Source organism: Oryctolagus cuniculus, chromosome 7 (assembly GCF_051225735.1).
Source record: "Oryctolagus cuniculus isolate XC-2025 breed Fujian yellow rabbit chromosome 7, ASM5122573v1, whole genome shotgun sequence".
Classification (NCBI taxonomy): domain Eukaryota; kingdom Metazoa; phylum Chordata; class Mammalia; order Lagomorpha; family Leporidae; genus Oryctolagus; species Oryctolagus cuniculus.
In genome coordinates, this window is record NC_142873.1 from 79,919,469 (window position 1) to 79,939,572 (window position 20,104).

The following is a 20,104-nucleotide window of genomic DNA, read 5'->3' on the forward strand; positions in this document are numbered from 1 at the left end:
TTTGTATTGAAGCCCTCTCTTATAATATTGCATCAGTTCTTTGATGCTTTAAAGAAGATATTTGTATTTCATTTAGTTTTTTTTGTTGCCTTCAGCAGAAGGATTGTTTCATAATTACTTCGCTTACCATTAATGTAGGTGGAAGTTTCTTACATAGTATTTCCAATGAATTCTTTTTTATGACTTACTGTTTCTTTATGTTACTAACATTTATCTCTTTGATTTTAGTTTTTACATAGAAATTCTTTGTATATTCCCATAATTCTGCTTAATACAATTTTTGCTTTTTGGTTTGTGGTCCATAATACTTGTATATCTAGTTTTTTTCATTGGTTCATATCAAGGTTTTTAATTGTTTCTGGTAATGTGTGTTGGGAGAAGGGCTCAAAAGACCAAAGCTGTTGTAAATCTAAGAAAGGTTACCCTCCTTAAAATAGGTAATAACTGCAAGACTCTGGGAGAGTGGTTAAATTGGGATATAGATCTTTGAATGAGAGGGAGAGAAGGAAGGTGGGGAGGGAAAAAAATGGAAGGAAAGAAGGAAAATCTTAGTGAACAGTGCAATTGTAAGAACATTTGGCAAAGCTGATTGAAAATCTTCAAACCAAAATTACCTGCCAGGGGACTACTTTATCTAATAGGTCAAGCTTAGTATCCCTGCCATGCTCAGTCATTGATTGGGAGCATCTCATGAAATTGTGATCTTGTTGGGAATTCCATAGTGATGGATTCAGAGCACAACAGCTGGGGCAGTAAATCACCAAATGAAAAATATATTTTCATGGTCTCCATGTACTCCCTCCGCAACTCAACTTTATAGCCTTTACTTTGAAATATCCTGAATTTGTTACTATGAGAATATGTATCATTCAATGTATTGATAGTAAGTTAACTCTTTATTTCTTCTCTTTACTTGCAAATCTTTTTTTTTATTTCTTTCCATTCTCCTGCTTTGATTAATTTTATTCATGGTTTCCTTCCTAGCTTATTTTTTTAAACTTACCTAAGAAAACTTCATCCTTGCTAGTAAGCCAGCAAGTGTCAGATATTATCTTAAAACCTTTCATTTTCATTATCTTCATTTATAAATATGTAGAGTTTGAAGGCCATCCTTAAAAATACTCTAAAGGTATGGGGTGGCACTGTGACACAGCAGGTAAAGCCACTGCCTGCATATGGGCTCTGATTCAAGTCCTGGCTGCTCCTCTTCCGATCCAGCTCTCTACTGTGGCCTGGGAAAGCAGTGGAAGATGGCTCAAGTGCTTGGGCCCCTGCACCTGCATGGGAGACCTGGAAGAAGCTTGTGGCTCCTGGCTTCGGATCAGCACAGCTCCGGCCATTGTGGCAATCTGAGGAGTGAACCAGCAGATGGAAGACCTCTCTCTCTCTCTGCCTCTGCCTTTCTAATAAATAAATAAATAAATCTTTCAAAAAAAATACCCTAAAGGCATGCTAGTTCCCTAACATCTCACATACTTTTCTCAGAAACTTCTTTTTATGACTCACCATTTTACTCATAATTAGGCTAAATATATTCAACAGGCTCCTGATTAAGAAAGTAGCCTTACAGCTGGCATATCTCCTTTTTACTTTCTGATGGCTAGGTCTATCTGTTGTACCATGTACTTGATTTCTAGTACTCAGTTGGAATGCCATAGATGTTGACACATATATAAATGTTAGCCCTTTCCTTGAGGAATGATATGCCACTTTCCTCTCACAGCTGTTTTCTGTGTATGCTCACAGGGCTTAAAATTCTTTGGAATGTTTCTAGATAACTTATAGTTGAATCCAGTAATGTCTTGAATGAATTCCATTCCATCAATTACTCACCTCCACTCTCCCATCTCCCATCCCCAACCAATCTCCTACTGATTTAAGAAACAGTTTATTTTCAAACAAGTTTAATTAAAATATTGCTCAAGAATCTTAAGTGGTCCTCTGTCATTTTACAAATCAGTTCCAAAGTCTAAACTTCTTTTAAAAAAAAAAAGATTTATTTTATTTATTTGAAAGGCAGAGTTACAGAGAAAAGAGAGAGAGAGAAAGAGAAAGAGAAAGAAAAAGAGAAAGGGAGATAGATCTTCCATCTATTGGTTCACTCCCCAAATGACCACAAAGCCAGGGCTGGCCCAGGCTGAACCAGGAGCAGCTTCTTCTGGGTCTGGACTTGGGCCATCCTCAGTTGCTTTCTCAGGTGTATTAGCAGGGAGCTGGATTGGAAGTGGAGCAGCTGGGACTCCAACCAGTGCCCATATTAGATGCTGGCATTGCAGGTAAAGGCTTAATCTGTTAAGTCACAACACCGGCCCCTAAACTTTTTTAAATAGCATTTCAAAACCCTGTCATGTCTCTGTCAGGTTTTAGAAATAAAAGTAGACAACATTTATTAAACATTAGGCACTATGCCAAGTACTATATATGTATTTTTGAATTGCATTTAATCTTCTTCAAAAAAACTTCACATTGCCTTGAGAAATTGGTAAAATAATTTGTATGTGATCATCTGCTAACATGATAAATGAAGGAACAAGAATTCTAACCAAGTCTGACCAGTTTCCTCCCTACTTAAGTTTATATGTAAATGTTACCATTCACTGAATTTTGTTAATGATTTCCCATGTGGTTATCTCTCTAACCAATTTATAAATTCTGAAGATTGTGTCTTCTACATTTTTTTTGGTGTGTCATTTGTGCCTGGTATCATTAAAGACACAAAGTAGATATTAAGGAAGTGTTTGTTAAACTGATTAAAAAACAACTTCTTTCAGCTAATGGAAGGAATGTTTTTATTCTCACAGAGGCAGGAAGATTGATGGCTTGGTATTATATTACATTTGACACAGTGAAGAAATTTCATAAAATCAATGGAAGAGAAACTTTATCAGATCTGGTAAATTAATTTTCACTAGAAAATAAATAAAGATATAGTATAAAATAATATTGGTGAAACAACAATATTATATCTCATATAATTTAAGAATGAGCAGAAAGGAAAGCATTATTATAATACTTATATCTTCCCTAGTGTACCTCTGAAAATATTATATTTTCAGTTCTATTTCATCATAGCTAAGAAAATTTACATACATACCCAAAGTAGCTATGACAACTACCTTACAATATACACAATAATGCTGATTACCTTGGCAGTGTAATATGTGCAAAAGATCCCAGACAATGTGGCTTGATAGATTAGGATATCTGCCATCAATGAAGGACAAGGAGTTGCAGCATGTGTGCCATATATTGGCAGTAATTCTAAGTCTTTCGCATCCAAATATCAATAGCAGTGGAAATAGAATAGTATTGATAGTAACCCAGAAGAAAGAGCTGATAATAGAGAAATGGAGAATAGTAGGAACAACTTTGTGACTGCAGTAATGGACAGATCAGATGCATATTGTTGATGCCTGGTAACTGCATTGATCCTTTCTCCTTTTCCTGGAGACATGAATATGAAACAATATATTTATAAAAGAAAATATTTGTTCTGAAATTTTAACCATTCATTTTTGTGTAAAATATTGAGATAAGATTATTATACTTAAAACTGCACAATGGGATTCCAGTTGTTAAGGAGTCATGTGAGCAAAAATTGATGAAAAGCTGAAGGTTTCTATTTTCATATAAATATTATGCTTAAGAATGAATTAAGAGTTAGATATAAGTAATACAAACTTTAATACATCACATCTTTACTTCAGCAAGTATGTGACAATTAGAGCAACTGTTAATTCCATTTTACAGATGTGGGAAACCAAAGTACAAAGTGCCATATCCAGCTACCAGCAGAACAAGGCTCTAGAATGCAAGTTTATTAATGTCTAAAGCATTCTTTCCATTAATAAATAAGCCTCAATTGGGATAATCATTTGGAAACTATAGCAGGATGAATAACAGAATCAACAAAAACAATTATTTATTGAGTGCTTATTACTGTGCAGTAGGCACTGGACTATTTTAAATTTTGTCTTGTTAATCTTTACAGTCTTATTGGTATAGCCCTAGTATCTAACCACATTATATGTCATGGTTTTCTGACATTTGTCAGTGAATAAATGAATCTTTAAATATACAAAATGTGTAAGATTTTAACTCTGTTAGGTTAATTAATAAATCTATGATGGCCCAAGGCAGCACAAAAATATTTTCAAAGAAAGAGAATGACAAGAAAGAAGTAAAAAATGTACTTTTCATTAAATGAACAAATGCTGAAATTTTATAGGTCACAATGATAGCCAGCTGCAAGGAATTTCTAGATATACAGTTAAGAATAAGTGAAAAGAAAACACTGAATACTTTGAACAAAGATCCAAATCGGATAACTATCAGGTACAGAAATTATGTATGTTTTAAATAATTTTAAGATGTTTTATTTAGTTAAATAATGCTAAAGGTTTTGTCCTATGTTTCTGTTTACAGATTTCCAATGGAAGGAAGGATTAAAACAAGAGAAATGAAAGTAAACTGGTAAATAAAATTTTTAAGTGTTTTAAAATACTAAATATTGGATCATGATTCATATTTATGTTTTTTTTAGTTTTAAAACATTTTAAATTTTTAAAATTTTTTTTACTTTATTTATTTGAAAGCTGAGTTACAGAGAGAGTTAGAAAGAGAGAGAAAGAGAGAGAGATCTTCCATCTGCTGGTTCACTCCCCAAATGGCTGCAATGGCCTGAGCAGGACTGATCTGAAGCCAAGAGCCAGGAGCTTTCTCCAGGTCTCCCATGTGGGTGCAGGGACCCAAGGACTTGGGCCATCTCATGCTGCTTTCCCAGGCATATTAGCAGGGATTGGAAATGGAGCATCTGGGACTCGAACCAGTGCCCATAAGGGATCCTGGTGCTACAGGCTGGAGCTTTTACCTGCTGCACTGCAGCATCAGCCCAGAATTTCTTTTATTTAATACAAAAATAACATATTTATGTAAATGAAGTCAGAAGTAGGTGTGAAATTAATTTTTTAAAACATTTATTTATTTATTTATTTATTTGAAAGAGTTACAGAGACACAGAGGTAGAACAAGAGAGAGATTTCCTCCAACTGCTGGTTCACTCCCCAAATGGCCTCAATGGCCAAAGCTGGGCCCATCCGAAGCCAGGAGCCAGGAGCTTCTTCCCAGTCTCCCAGAGTGCAGGGGCCCAAGAACTTGGGCCATCTTCCACTGCTTTCCCAAGCCATCAGTAGGGAGCTGTCTTGGAATTGGAGCAGCCGGGACACAAACCAGTGCCCTTATGGGATGGATGCTCGCAGCACAGGCAGGATCTTAACCTACTATGCCACAACACTGGCCCCTGTGAAATTAATTTCTAAGAAATCTCAGATTTTAAATTAAAATTGGTAAATTGTGAGTAATTTTTTTTTTATCAATAAATATTTGTTGAAAGTGTATTCTGTTGAGGCAGGATGATCTGCTTCTTATGCTTCTCATCATCAGAATAGTTCAAGTTACCCTGAATAAGAACTGTGCATATAAAAATAATGAAAACACATGTAGTGAATGTCTACTGTATGGTGATAGCATTCTGGAAAAGACAAATAGTGTAAGCAAAAACATGAGTGAAGGAATGTGTATATTGTGAATGACTCTTCTGCCAAGACTGGCAAGTGTATACAGAGGAATAGTAATTGGATGAGTAAACTAAAATTATTCTGAAATCTGTGACTTTTACCCAGTTTGCAATTACAAACACAATGATATTCTTTTCTATTCTACTAAGTGCTTGATTTTCTGAGTACTTAGGTTCTTTTTTTATTTATTTTTTATTTTTTGACAGGCAGAGTAGACAGTGAGAGAGAGACAGAGAGAAAGGTCTTCCTTTTGCTGTTGGTTCACCCTCCAATGGCAGAACCTTTTGATTTAAGTGTTCCAAGTTATGATGAAATAATAGTTTTATATTGCTCAGTAAAACCAGTTAGCCAAATAATTTTTTCCTCCTTAGCTAGAGGAAGTCATTCTTTCTTTGGGATCCTTCCTAACATCTCACTGAATTTTATATCCCTAATACCTTCACACTGTTGTATGTAATTTGTCTGGTGAATCTATAGCCTGTATCACAGAAGTTAATATTCTGTTCCTTAACTGTATTTCTCAGAAACTTGAATATCCCCAGGGAGCATAGGAAACTTCTTATAGCCCAGTGTTTTCATTTCACAAATTAAGTGAGTAATGACCAGATATTACCATATGGGCAACTGAGCTAAAACTAGAACCTGGAGTTCTTGATTCTCTCAATGTTTTTTTGCAGTTTCTTCAATTATTGAGTCAATTTAAATCAAGATAATCTTTGGGAACACTTTCTTTGCAATTTCAATGCTTCTGTTACTTTGCCTTAAATTGGAAAATACATTCTTCTGATTGAGCCTGTCACATTTAAAAATTAATGGCTTTATACATATCATAATTTAGATCGCCATTATCATTTCCCAGCTTTGTGCATGTTATTTAAGCTTAGCCAAAAACAGAGAGAATGTATGTAATTGGGGGGGGAGGGGATTTTTATTAATACAAATATATTTTCAGTTGTTCAGTAGGTGATGATGGCTCATAGTTGCCACTTTCATGGCTTTGTCATATCCCTGTTGCTTTGCAAAATTTTAGGTCTGTTATTCAAGTAGATGTTAATCATATTAATTTTTAAATTGTCCACGTTTCTGCCCTTTCAATTTAAGACTTAAAAAAATTTTGTATGATTTTTTTAAGATTTATTTATTTACTTGAAAGTCAGAGTTACACAGAGAGAAGGAGAGGCAGTGAGAGAGAAAGGTCTTCCATCCACTGGTTCACTCCCCAGATGGCCTCAATGGCCAGAGCTGTGTTTATCTGAAGCCAGGAGCCAGGAGCTTCTTCTGGGTCTCCCACACGGGTGCAGGTACCCAAGGACTTGGGCCATCTTCTACTGCTTTCCCAGGCCATAGCAGAGAGTTGGATCGGAAGTGAAGCAGCTGGGACTCGAACTGGTGCCCATGTGGGATGCTGGCATTGCAGGCGGCAGCTTTACCCACTATACCACAGTGCCGGCCCCTTTTTATGCTTTTAACCCTTATGCCTTCCCTTTTCAGCACTAGTTCTGATTTCTTTAACTGGTGTTTTTCATAGAGCTCATAGAATGTGAAATACAGTCATGATACCAAGCCTTTGCCTGCTTAACTCAAAAATCTAACCTTTATGTTTAAACCAAGATAATCTGATCATTGTTGAAACTAATCCCCACTGAATCAATACCTATCTCATTAATCCTTACAATAATGACTTAGTTATTACTTAACTACCAAATAATTCTGCCCCATTAGCTGAGATGACAGGAGTGCTCAAACTCACGTGAGGCTGTGAAGCTTCTATTTCTGCTGAGGACAGGCTCAAGAAGGTAAGATCACAGGACATCAATGCTCACCTTATCTTGGTGGTGGAAAGAAACAGAAAGCCCTGCTCTGGTTCTGTACCTACTGAAATACATTCCCATTTTCCTTTTCATCCCTTTTTATTTTTGCTTTTTATAATAAGGCTTCTGACAGGAAATATGATGTTGAAAAGAGTCCTATTTATTAAAAGAAATATTACTGAGGGGCCGGTGCTGTGGAGCAGCGAGTTAAAGCCCTGGCCTAAAGCACCAGCATCCCATATGGGCTCCAGTTCTAGTCCAGGCTGCTCCACTTCCGATCCAGCTCTCTGCTGTGGCCTGGGAAAGCAGTAGAAGATGGCCCAAGTCCTTGAGCCCCTGCACCCACGTGGGAGACCTAGAGGAAGCTCCTGGCTCCTGGCTTTGGATCAGCTCAGCTCCAGCCATTGCAGCCATCTGGGGAGTAAACCAGTGGATGGAAGACCTCTCTCTCTGTTTCTACCTGTCTCTGTAACTCTGACTTTCAAATAAATGAAATAAATCTTTAAAAAAAAGAAATATTACTGTTAGATATAAATATTAGTTCAAAAGTCTTACTCCAGAAACTTTGTGTATAACCCACATTTGTGCTTCACAAGTTTTATTTATCCATTATCTAAAAGTATCTCTTCAACATTTTCCCATCAGTTTTATCTTTATTAATAAACCATGTAGCTTTAAACACATTTTGATTGCTTTTTTCTATTTTTATATATCCTCTTCTAAAACTAAACCATTAGGTGTAACTATTCTATTATATCTGTTTGAACACCTGACTAGTTTTTGTCTTATCAAGAGATGTCTCTTTCCCCAAGAGAGTAACACATATCCAGTAATTTTAGTTAGAAATGGGCAATTTTCATATCAATATCTGGTTAGATTAAGTAAATAGTAGAGACAGATAGCAAAGAACCTAGGCTATAGTAGGCATAATAAACAATAGCATCTTTGAACCCCTCTTACAACCATCCCCCAAATTTTATAGTCAAGCAAGTGCTAGTTTCAGATAACAAACTAATACCATCCTTCATATGTTGAACAAATTCTTCAGCACTGAACTCTATGACTGGCCTACTTTAAGTAGATAACCAGCAGGTAGCTTAATACATATTTAGTAGGCACTTAATAAATATTAATAATGCAAAGTTTATTATTTTCCTATAATAACTTGGAAAGAAACAGTAGAGCTGAAAGGCAGATGTGTATTAGAGGAGAATATGGTAATTTTAGATGTATTGAGATTAAAGTAACAGTATAAGTAAGTTCTGAGGGAAAAAATGAGATTTGGGGGAAGAAAATTGAGTGAATAAAGAAAAATAGGAAAAGGACTGAATTTTTAAGGCTGGGGGAAAATATCAATGATAGTGCAATATATGAATCATGGAGTATCTCAGAAATCAAGACTGAGAGGAATTTTAAGAAAGAATACTTCAAACAGTGATGTCAAATATTGTGAGACAGTAACTTTTAACAGAAAATAATGAAATTTGTCTTTTCTCTAGTCTTATTCAGGCTCAACTAGGATGCATTCCCTTTCAAGATTTTGCTTTGACACAAGATACAGCAAAAATTTTCAGAACTGGCTCACGAATTACAAGATGTATGTTAACGGAATAATATATTTTCAATACTTTTCTAGTAAACTGTTATGTTGAATTTAATTTTGGAAACTTTTTCTTTTTAGGGTTATCAGATTTTGTGGCTGCTCAGGAAAACAAGTTTACCATCCTATTGAATAGTTTAATTTTAGCTAAATGTTTTAGGTGTAAACTTTGGGAAAACTCTCTGCATGTTTCCAAACAGTTGGAAAAAATTGGTAAGTACTGATACGGGCAGGAAGCTTGGCAATGTCTTGAAATATATTTCATATTTCACTGTTAGGAACATTATTCTATGGTGATTATAGACCTCTAAGAAAAACATTTCTAGGCCTAAATGATATTTGTACTTCTGAAAATCTTTCATTTGCTCCTATTTAAAGAATTCCATTTGAAATCAGCTGAATTAGTGCATGAGAATATTAATAATAATTAATGCCCTCATTTTAAAATTTGTTCTCAATACCAAGGGTAAAATTAAAAAAAAATTATTTATTTTGAAAGTCAGAGTTACAGAGAGAGAGAGAAAGGGAGAGACAGAGAGAGATCTTCCATCAGCTGGTTGACTCCCCAGGTGGCCATAATGGCCAGGACTGGGTCAGCCTGAAGCCAGGAGCCAGGAGCCTCATCCTGGTCTCTCATGTGGGTGAGATGGCCCAAATACTTGGGCCATCTTCCACTGCTTTTCCCAGGCCATTAGCAGGGAGCTACATCAGAAGTGGTGCAGCTGGATGAACGGGCACTCATATGGGATGCCAGTATCACAGGTAGTGGCTTTACTCATTATGCTACCACAGCACCAGCTCCAAGGGTGAAATTTTATTATAGTAATTAGTTAACTGTGATAGTATGTTTCACTTTTATTTTATTTGAGAGGGAAAGAGAGAGTACACTTTCAGCTGCTAGTTCAATCCTCCAATGCCTGCAATAACAGACTAGGATGGGACTGAAGCTGGGAGTCAGAAACACGATCCAGGTCTCCCATGTGGGTGACAAGGACCCAGCTGTTTGAACAATAATCTGCTGCATTAACAGAAAGTGGAATCAGGAGCTAGAATGAACTAGAATAAACACAGGCCCTTCAGTATGGGATATAAACATCTTAACCAACAGGTCAAATTTCAGCCCCTCTCTTCCACTTTTATGACTGATCTCAATGACACAGTCCAGAGCTAGCAGTCTGACCAATCTTAATTAATTTCAGAAAATTATATCACTTATTTGTATCTTTAACCTTACTCTATTTTCAATAACAGTAGGATATGAAAACTGATCTTCATAAATATTCTGTAGATAAAAGATTGCTTGATGACTTCTTGCCTGTTGGGTATGCACTGAAAAACTATTGGGTATCATTTGCAAAGACTGGGATCTGAGTAAAGAACACCGACAGTTTGCAGTTTGGTACTTCTGACTTTGTGACTCTCCTCCATCTTAGATAGTTAGAGTTATAAAACAGGCCTATTATTCTATGATTGACAGCCTTGTTAGTGTTGTGTCCCCCCCCCCCCACAGGCAGAGTGGACAGTGAGAGAGAGAGACAGAGAAAAAGGTCTTCCTTTTTGCCGTTGGTTCACCCTCCAATGGCTGCCGCGGCCCGCACGCTGCGGCCAGCGCACCGCGCTGATCCAAAGCCAGGAGCCTGGTGCTTATTCTGGTCTCCCATGGGGTGCAGGGCCCAAGCACTTGGGCCACCCTCCACTGCACTCCCTGGCCACAGCAGAGAGCTGGCCTGGAAGAGGGGCAACCGGGACAGAATCTGGCGCCCCAACCGGGACTAGAACCCGGTGTGCCGGCGCCGCTAAGCGGAGGATTAGCCTATTGAGCCACGGTGCCGGCCGTAGTTTTACTATTTATATGCATGTTTGGGACATTAAAAATTATATAATGAATCTTTAGAAATTGTCTGGTTATTCTTTTGCACATGTACCTCTTAATGGTTTTTAGAGGAAGTTGTACTTTTTATTTCCATGAAATTTGAAATCAGTGGGGTGTTAGACCCCACCAAATAGCTGGTAAGAGGCAAGACTTTTGATTTGGCAAGGTGGTTTCATGCAATAGTTAAGAAAATAGCAACTTACAGAAAATTTTGAAATTAGGTTAATGATTACAAATCCATTTCATTATAATTGTAAAGGCTAGTCGGGGCCGGCGCCGTGGCTCACTTGGCTAATCCTCTGCCTGTGGCGCCGGCATCTCATATGGGTGCCAGGTTCTAGTTCTGGTTGCTCCTCTTCCAGTCCAGCTCTCTGTTGTGGCCCATGAGGGCAGTAGAGGATGGCCCAAGTGCTTGGGCCCCTGTACCTGCATGGGAGACCAGGAGGAAGCACCTGGCTCCTGGCTTCGGATGGGTGCAGCACCAGCTGGAGTGGCCATTTGGGAAGTGAACCAATGGAAGGAAGACCTTTCTCCGTGTCTCTCTCTCGTTGTCTATAAGTCTACATGTCAAAAAAAAAAAGAAGGATAGTCTTTCTGACTTCCTAAACTATGTCAGTTTAGGCATCCATTGCATTTTGTCTCTTCCAGATTAGCAAACACTAACCTGTTTTTATACATACTCAGTACAGTACAGATAAACAGAAAAAAGCAAATATTGTCCAGAAAACATTACATAATATAAAAGTAAGAAAGTCCAAACAAAAAAAGCAAGTTTTTATTGACCTTCATTAAAAAATAATGAATACAAATTGATTTTGAACAGTGACTATAAATTAAAAGATTTGAAAGAGCAAAATTTTGAGAGAAACTTGAAATGTGCAACCAGAAGCTATGTCAAGAATGAGTAAAAGAAATTCTCAAGAATAGTTATAGATATGAATATGGAAACAAAGATATCATATCTTCACCATTAATACATGTGCCTTAGACAGATGGAATTTTGTATTCTTGACACTATCTTCTATTGCAGGATTTTGATAAATTTTTTCGTAAGAGTATACAAATTTTAAATTCTACCTTGTGAAAGCATAAGGAAAACAAAAAAGATCCAAATATGAAAATTAACTTTATATATTTAAAGAACAATTTAAAATCCAGTGTGGCTAGAGCAGTCAGCAGGAGGAAGTAGTAGGAAATTAGATGGGAGAGATAGGCTAAGGACAAGTCATTATAGGCAAGGAAATTTATCCCTTATAATGGAATTAACACATTCCTCTAAATGCAATGGAAAAACATTGAAAGTTTTAGACAATAAAAATAAAATTATATGATTCAGTTCAGAAACAGAACTATATTTTTTAAATATAAATATTTGTTTATTTCAAAGGCAGAATTACAGAGAGTTAGAGGCAGAGAGAGAGAAAGAGGTCTCCCATCCACTAGTTTACTCCCCAGATGGCTGCAATGGCTGGAGCTGTGCTGATCCAAAGCCAGGAGCCAAGGACTTCTGGGTCTCCCGTGCGGGTGCAGGGGCCCAAGGACTTGGGGCATCTTCTACTGCTTTCCCAGGCCATAGCAGACAGCTGGATTGGAAGTGAAGCAGCGTGGACTCAAACCAGCATCCATAAGGGATGTGAGCACTGCAGGCAGTGGCTTTACCCACTGTGCCACAGCACTGGCCCCCAGAACTATATTTCTAAAACAAATGCACAGAGTCATAACTTCATGAATAATATTCCCATCTGTGAATCATGTGGTCTTTCAAATGTTAAGTATAAAAGTACACATCTCTTGGTGCTCACCCTATGGAAAACATACGAGAGTACTTTAGAATGTTTATGAAAAAATGGAACTAAAAGATAAATTTATTTTGAGGTGTGTTTTTGGCTAGTGATAAAAATCCCAGTTAGGACACACATCCCACATCAAAGTACCTGGGTTTATATCCTAGCTTCAGCTCCTGATTCCAGCTTCCTGCTAATGCAGACCCTGGGAAGTAGCAGTGATGGCTTCAGTAGTTGAGTTCCTACCATCAATATAAGGAGACCTGGATTGGGTTGCCAACTCCTGGTTTTGGCTCTGGCCCAGCTCTGGCAATTTTAGGCGGCAGTAGTGACCCAGTAGGTGGGAATGTTTGCTCTCTGTCTCTCTAATAACAATTTAAAAAAGTTTATTTTGATGTAAAAATTTTGGAACTCAAGCATACAAAGTCTTCAGAGAGTTTATGGAAATGTATATTATGAAAAAATAATCATGCATTTCAAATTTTTTTGCACCAAAATATATTTTTAATCTCATTTTCTGTAAAGTTTTTGAAGTTTCCTCCTAGAGTAAAACCATAAGGATTCAGTCATCAAGTGGACCATAGAATTCCTCTTTTTTTTATAAAATATGTATCTTATTTCAATTTAAAAAAATAAGTACAAATAGGTGAATGATGTCACAACTCAAAATAAATCTGTTTGTATTGCTAAACCAACACACCTGAAGCTTGGCACATAATAAAGAAAAGCTGACCTAGCTCACAGTTATGGAGATTTAAGAGCTTAGCATCAGCATTCTCTGTGGTGTGTGCATTATAACAATGGCATGACAACGGTGGGATCACTTGTGGTAGAGTTGACATGGTAAGAAAGAAATGCCTTTTTAACAGCCCATTCTCTTAAGGAACTATTGTCAGACCAGCCTATTTCTCAAGACCAGTGTTAATCTATTTATGAGTGTGGAGCCTTCAATGACACAATTACCTTCCACTAGGTCCTACCTCTTAAAATGTTCCACCACATAAACACCAGCACCCAGCCTCTGGCACACATTCAGACCACATCCAAGCCAAAGTAGTTATTTGATTGAATCTTTATCTTTTTTATTAAAGTTATTAAATAAGTATAGATTTTATTTAAAGTAGATTATTTTAAAAATTATTGGTTGATTACTTTTCCATAGGTATAACACTGTCAAATGTCATGGTAAATGCAGGTTTGACTTCCTTTAAAAAAATAGAAGAAACAGATGCAAGAGAACTTGAACTGGTATTTAATATTCACTTATTCATGATGTTACTTGAATTCTATCTAAATTCCTAACTTTTTTATTTTTATTTCTACTAAAATTATTTCCCTTTTAATAGTCATAAGTATTTTATTGTACCAAAGTTTTAGGTGATAAATATTATATTAAAGCTATTTATTTAAAAACTTGTTACTAAAATAATCCTAAATGTTGTACAAATCTAATGATAAAATTGTGTTTAGGTTTTAAATAGACATCCTCCATTTGGAACTCAGATAAAAGAAACTGTAATGTATCTACCAAAATATGAACTTGAAGTAAAGCAGGTAAATATTTTTGTTTCCTAAATATTTTGAGTGTCTTTTCATAATTAGGGTTAGAGCTGAGTATGAGTAATATGGTTAATTTTTAACACTTGTTATTCCTCTTTTTTTTTTTTTTTGAAGATTGCAAGGTATGATGATACCATCGCAGAAATATTAGTGACCATTATATTAAGAAACTTTGAACAACTGCAAACTAAAAGAACAGCACCAGATTCTCACTCTGCTACCTTGATCATAGGTGATGCAGATAATCAAGTAGTTTTTAAGTACAAAATTATGTAAGTATGGAAGTTCTGATATTTTATTTTATTTATAAGCATATGCTGTAAAAGAAAATTTCTACTGAAAAAAAAGAGTAATAAGACCACTTTGGTATCAATGAAATTATATTTTCCTGGGACTAAATTGGGACAGTTTCTGTGTTTATTAATAAAGGTATTAACATTGGGTCTGTTGTTTAGATTGTTATGTTAATGTTCAAATTAATAAAATATGAAGTCTGTTATTAAAGTCTGAAACAAGTGAATAAATAACTATTAGGAGGCTTTTTTGCTGATGTTCTGATGATGTCATTCATGGTTTTACTACCCTTTGCACAGTCTTCCTCCTACTCATCTCAATGTGTATCTTTATTTCCAAATTAAAATCCAACAGACCACCATAGCTCCATTTTAGGATCCATGCAACCAGATCATATATATAAAGGAAATATCCTCTGTTACACCTAGTTCTCTAGCATGCTGTTCTCTCATTTTTACTTAGACTTTTTTTCCCAAATATGATTTTCTTCTAGGATGCCATAAGCAAATTCTATAATTATCAGCTATAGCTTTTGAACACTTAGTAGGAATCAAATATTAAATCTTTTAATATTTATATGAGACAGGGGCTATCATCATCCACATTTTGTAGAGGAGGTAATTGAGAAAGAGAAAACATTATCACTTTGGCCAAGGTCATGTAGCTAGTTAGATTTCAATCCAAGCACTTCAACTTCAGAGGCCTGTGCTTCTAACCAAATTACTATACTTAAAGTTGAGAAATGACAGTGACTCTGAAATGGGAATCTTTTATTGTTGTCAATATACTGAAGGATACCTTCATGCGTGGCTCCTAATGTTACTACAGTGATTAATGGCATACCAGTTTCACTGGTAACTGCACTCCAATAACTACAGAATATGCATTGTATGTATCTATGACTGCCAAATCCCAAATCTCATGATAACCCTGAGTATAGGAGGTGATTTAAAATAAGTTCAGTCATAAAATTGGTTGCTAGTTTGTGTGATGTTATTGGGTACAAATGATTTCAAATCAATTTAAAAGATACTATTGAAATAGTTCTCTCCAGTTATTGTAACTTATGTATAGTGAGTTTACAGTAGTAGTGAATTTATGAACAAGCTCATGTGTTTTCTTTATACCAACTATATATACCAGGTGAACTTTAAATGAGTTAATGTAACTTGTAATCTGCTATATGAGTGATCTTCAAAACGTTTATGGAAAATGAACATTATGAAAAGATTATGCATGGATTAAAATACTTCACTAAAATAAACTTATCTTCTGATTCTATTTTTCCATGAACTTTTAAAAAAAAGTTTATTTTCATCCACTTGAAAGGCAGAACAACAGAGAGAAAAGGGGATGGCGGAGGGAGAAAGAAATCTTACATCTGCTGGTTTACTCCTTAAGTGCCCAAAACAGCAAGGTCTGAGCCAGGCTGAAGCCAAAAGCCTGGAACTCCATCTGGGTCTCCCACAAGGATGGCAGGGACCCAAACACTTGAGTTATCATCTCCTGCCTCCCAAGGTATGTTAGCAGGAAGCTGAATTGGAAGCAGAGTAGCTAGGACTTGAATCAGCACTCTGATATGGGATGTGGGCGTGCCAAGCAATGGCCTAACCCACTGTACCACAATGTTCACCTCACCACAAATCTTTTCAAGTTCCCTTATAGTTATGAAAATTGTAGTTGGAATAGTTTACTATGAGAGAGAACCTATCTTAGGAGCAATTAGACCTTGAAGATTAATATGTTACTTCAATGAATTTTACATTACTATTTTTCAGGGATTCTGTTTTGCTAAAAACTGGAAATTGGACTAAAAAGATTGATGTGAAGAGAGCTCTTAAATCTGAAGATCTTAGCATAAATCTAATTAGTTCTGATTTTGGTAAGTTAATTGAAGTAATGAGGACATCAATGCATATGATATCACTTAAAATTATTTTGTTTATGCTCAAACATAAAAATAACAAAGCTGATAGTATATAAAAATAATATATTTAGATTAACATTAATGAACTTTAAAAGAAGTTTAAGTATTTAGATATATAATAAATAGCATGAACCAGGACAGTATAATTGCAATTTATCTGCTTATAAGTATTTTAATCTTCCTAAATAGTTACATTTCAGTTATTGTAGGAACATTAATTTTTATTTTTTATTTTTTAAAAATATTTATTTATTTGAAGGCCAGAGTTACAGAGAGAAAGGAAGAGACAGAGAGAAACAGAGATAAAACTTCCATGTTCTGATTGACTCCCCAAATGGCCACAATGGCCAGGACTGGGCCAGGCTGAAGCCAGGAGCCAGAAGCTTCATTTGGCTTTCTTATATGGATGTCAAGGGCCAACATTTGGGCCATTTTATGCTGATTTCCCAAGCCCATTAACAAGGAACTGGATCAGAAGTGCAACAACCAGGACTCAAACAGGTGGTGGCTTAACCTGCTGTACCACAACACAGGCTCTTGATTTTTATTTTTATGATGATGATTTATAAATTTTCATTTGTCACATTTTTAAATTTAATTTTTTTTAAAGATTTATTTATTTGAGAGGTAGGGTTACAGACAGAGAGAGGGATAGATGGAGAGAAAGATCTTTCATCCACTGGTTCACTCCCCAAATGGCCACAAGGGCTGGAGCTGATCTGATCGGAAGCCAGGAGGCAGGAGCTTCTTCCAGGTTTTCCACACAGGTGCAGGGACCCAAACACTTGGGCCATCTTATACTGCTTTCTCGGGCCATAAACAGAGAGCTGGATTGGAAAAGGAGCACCCATGACATGAATTGGTGCCCATGTGGGATGCTGGTGCCAAAGGCAGAAGCTTAGCCTACTACACCACAGCGTTGACCCAATTCACCACATGTTTTAGCCTTTTTAAAATCCTTTTAATATTTTGAACTATTTAATCCTAGAAGTTTTAATAATTAAGGAGATATGAAAGTAATTGTGTGGTCTCATATAAGCATTTGTATACTTTTCTTATTTTTCCAGTTGGACTTGATATTCAGCAGAAATTTTCGGTCTTTTACTTAAAACCCAAGAGATCTGAAAATCAAGTAATTATGGGAAGAAAATCAGAAACAGAGGTTTCCCATTCTAAGCAGTCAGATAGATCTACTATAGCAGGACCCAATAAAGGTAAATAGCTCTATTTACTATTTAATTTTATATTAAAGTACCAATATGGCTGGGGAGGAGAATCAGTGTTATAGTGCTTCACTCAGATTATAGATACTGTGGAATTAGATGTTTAGGCTTTATAATAATTGCCGTAATAATGTATAGTAGAAATTCTGTCTCATAGTCAGTATTTGTCAAACTGGGGTGATACTTGGGGCATAAGTTATTTGGTTACTCTTTTGATACACATTTTCCATTTAAAAAATATTTATTTGAAAGTCATAGTTACATAGAGAGAGGAAGAGACAGAGACAGAAAAGAATGGAGGAATCCTCTATCCACTGGTATATTACCCAGATGGCTGCAATGGCCAGGGCTGTGGCAGGCTGAAGCCAGGAGCCAGGAGCTTCTTCCGGGTCTCCCACGTGCATGGCAGGGACCCAAGTACTTGGACCATTTTCTGCTGCTTTTCCCAGGCCATTAGCACAGAGCTGCTTTGGAAATGCAGCAGCTGGTACCCATATGGGATGCTGGCATCACTGTTGACAGGAAACTAGACCCAGTATGCCTCAACACAAGCCCCCATTTTCCCTTCTCCATACCCACTCCACTCTCACAGCCATTGTCAGTGGGGGAGAGCAAGTGATGTACAAGAATCTGCAGATTTGACGAAACAAACTAGGATGAAAATAAATTTTTTTGTTATGGGAATTTTCAAAAATATACAAAAGTAGACAAACATGTATTATGAATCCTCAAATATTCATTACTCACCTTAAGCAATGATCAATTAATGGCTAATATTGTTTTATCTATACTTCTCTTTAATTTCCCCTTCCACATTTTGAAACCTCACATAATGTATATTTCATATGTAAATGTTTCAGTGTGTATTTGTAAATGGTAAGGATTTTTAAAAGTAACTATATTGTTTTTATATATAAAACAACCTATTTACTGTCACCCAGTACTGAGTCAGTGTTTAACTTCCTGTCCCATAAATGTAGATATATCATCTTTTTTTTTTTTTTTAAAGATTTTTTTGTTTATTTATTTGTAAGGTGGAGTTACAGACAATGAGAGGGAGAGATAGAGAGAAAGGTCTTCCGTCTGTTAGTTCACTTCCCAGTGGCCACACGGCCAGAGCTGTGCTGATCTGAAGCCAGGAGCCAGGTGCTTCTTGCCGGTCTCCCATGTGGGTGCAGGGGCCCAAGGACTTAGGGCAACTTCTGCCGCTTTCCCAGGCCACAGCAGAGAGCTGGATTGGAAAAGGTGAAGCTGGGACTAGAATTGACACACATATGGGATGCCGGCACTGCAGGCAGAGGTTTAACCTACTGCACCACGGCACTAGCCACGAAATATATAATCTTCTTTTTAATTTAATTTAATTTTTTAAAATTTTTTTCCAGGCAGAGTTAGACAGTAAGAGAGAGACAGAGAGAAAGGTCTTCCTTCCGTTGGTTCACTCCCCTAATGGTTGCTCTTGCCGGTGCTGCACCAGTCCGAAGCCAGGAGCCAGGTACTTCCTCCTGGTCTCCCATGTGGGTGCAGGGACCCAAGCACTTGGGTCATCCTCCATTGCCCTCCCAGGCCACAGCAGAGAGCTGGACTGGAAGAGGAGCAACTGGGACTAGTACCTGGCGCCCCAACCAGTACTAGAATATATAATCTTGATACTATTTAGTTACACCACATTGGTTCCTGAATCCTTTTGACATGTCTCTGGTAGTTTTTTCGGCTTCCTTGCTATACAGTGTTATGTTTTTCCAGGCTCATCTTGTATAGGCTTAGCTTCTGACCCCAAACAAGCTTTTCCTCTAAGGAGCCTTGATATATTTTAATGATAATAGTTTCCTGAAACCACATTCTGTGTCTTAAAGGAGCTCATTATCATTGAGTGATCATTATCTCTTAGATTTTTTTCCCTGCAAGAGTTAGGAAATATGTGATTGTTTTTTAAAGATAAAATACACTGTACTAGGGCCAGCCCTGTGGCATAGTAGGCTAAGCCTCCACCTGCAGTGCCAGCATCCCATTTGGGTGACAGTGAGTCAGATTTGTAGATGATTCAATAGTTGAGATAGCATTTAAAGAATGTAAAATTATGATTGATTTTTTTCTGGAAAATAAATATATGAAAGGATTGAAAATTTCACCAGAAAATTAAAATCTATACAGACATTTAAATGATTTTCCTATTGTATACACAGACAATGCCATGGCTGAGAAAGAACTTCTAAGATCAATCCTATTCATAATAGCTACCAAAAAAAAAAAAAAAACACCAAATACCTTGGAATAAACTTAACCAAGGTTGTCAAAGATTCTATGATGAGAATTACCAAGCATTAAAGAAAGAAATAGAAGAAAATACAAAAAAATGGAAAAATCTTCCATGTTCATGGATTGGAAGAATCAGTATCATCAAAATGTCCATTCTTCTAAAAGCAGTTTGTAAATTCAATGCGATACCAATCAAA

At 36.5% G+C, this 20,104-nt stretch overlaps 1 protein-coding gene across 24 annotated transcripts in view; it reads left to right on the forward strand.

Annotated features, from left to right (window-relative positions):
* Positions 1–20,104, forward strand: part of HFM1 (helicase for meiosis 1) — a 117,935-nt gene that overhangs the window by 54,042 nt on the left and 43,789 nt on the right. For 13 of the 24 annotated variants that reach the window (XR_016237192.1, XR_016237190.1, XR_016237191.1 and 10 more), the window contains 10 exons: positions 2,802–2,893; positions 4,229–4,335; positions 4,426–4,473; positions 8,887–8,984; positions 9,069–9,200; positions 13,807–13,892; positions 14,115–14,198; positions 14,319–14,476; positions 16,277–16,380; positions 17,493–17,639. Coding sequence is in view for 16 of the 24 variants with exons in the window: in XM_051857508.3 (XP_051713468.3) it covers positions 2,802–2,893; positions 4,229–4,335; positions 4,426–4,473; positions 8,887–8,984; positions 9,069–9,200; positions 13,807–13,892; positions 14,115–14,198; positions 14,319–14,476; positions 16,277–16,380; positions 17,493–17,639 (1,056 nt within the window). In the remaining 8 variants the exon portion in view is untranslated. The remainder of the gene's footprint in view (positions 1–2,801; positions 2,894–4,228; positions 4,336–4,425; positions 4,474–8,886; positions 8,985–9,068; positions 9,201–13,806; positions 13,893–14,114; positions 14,199–14,318; positions 14,477–16,276; positions 16,381–17,492; positions 17,640–20,104) is intronic. The other 11 variants (XM_089337075.1, XM_089337079.1, XM_089337078.1 and 8 more) reach the window with 4 other exon arrangements.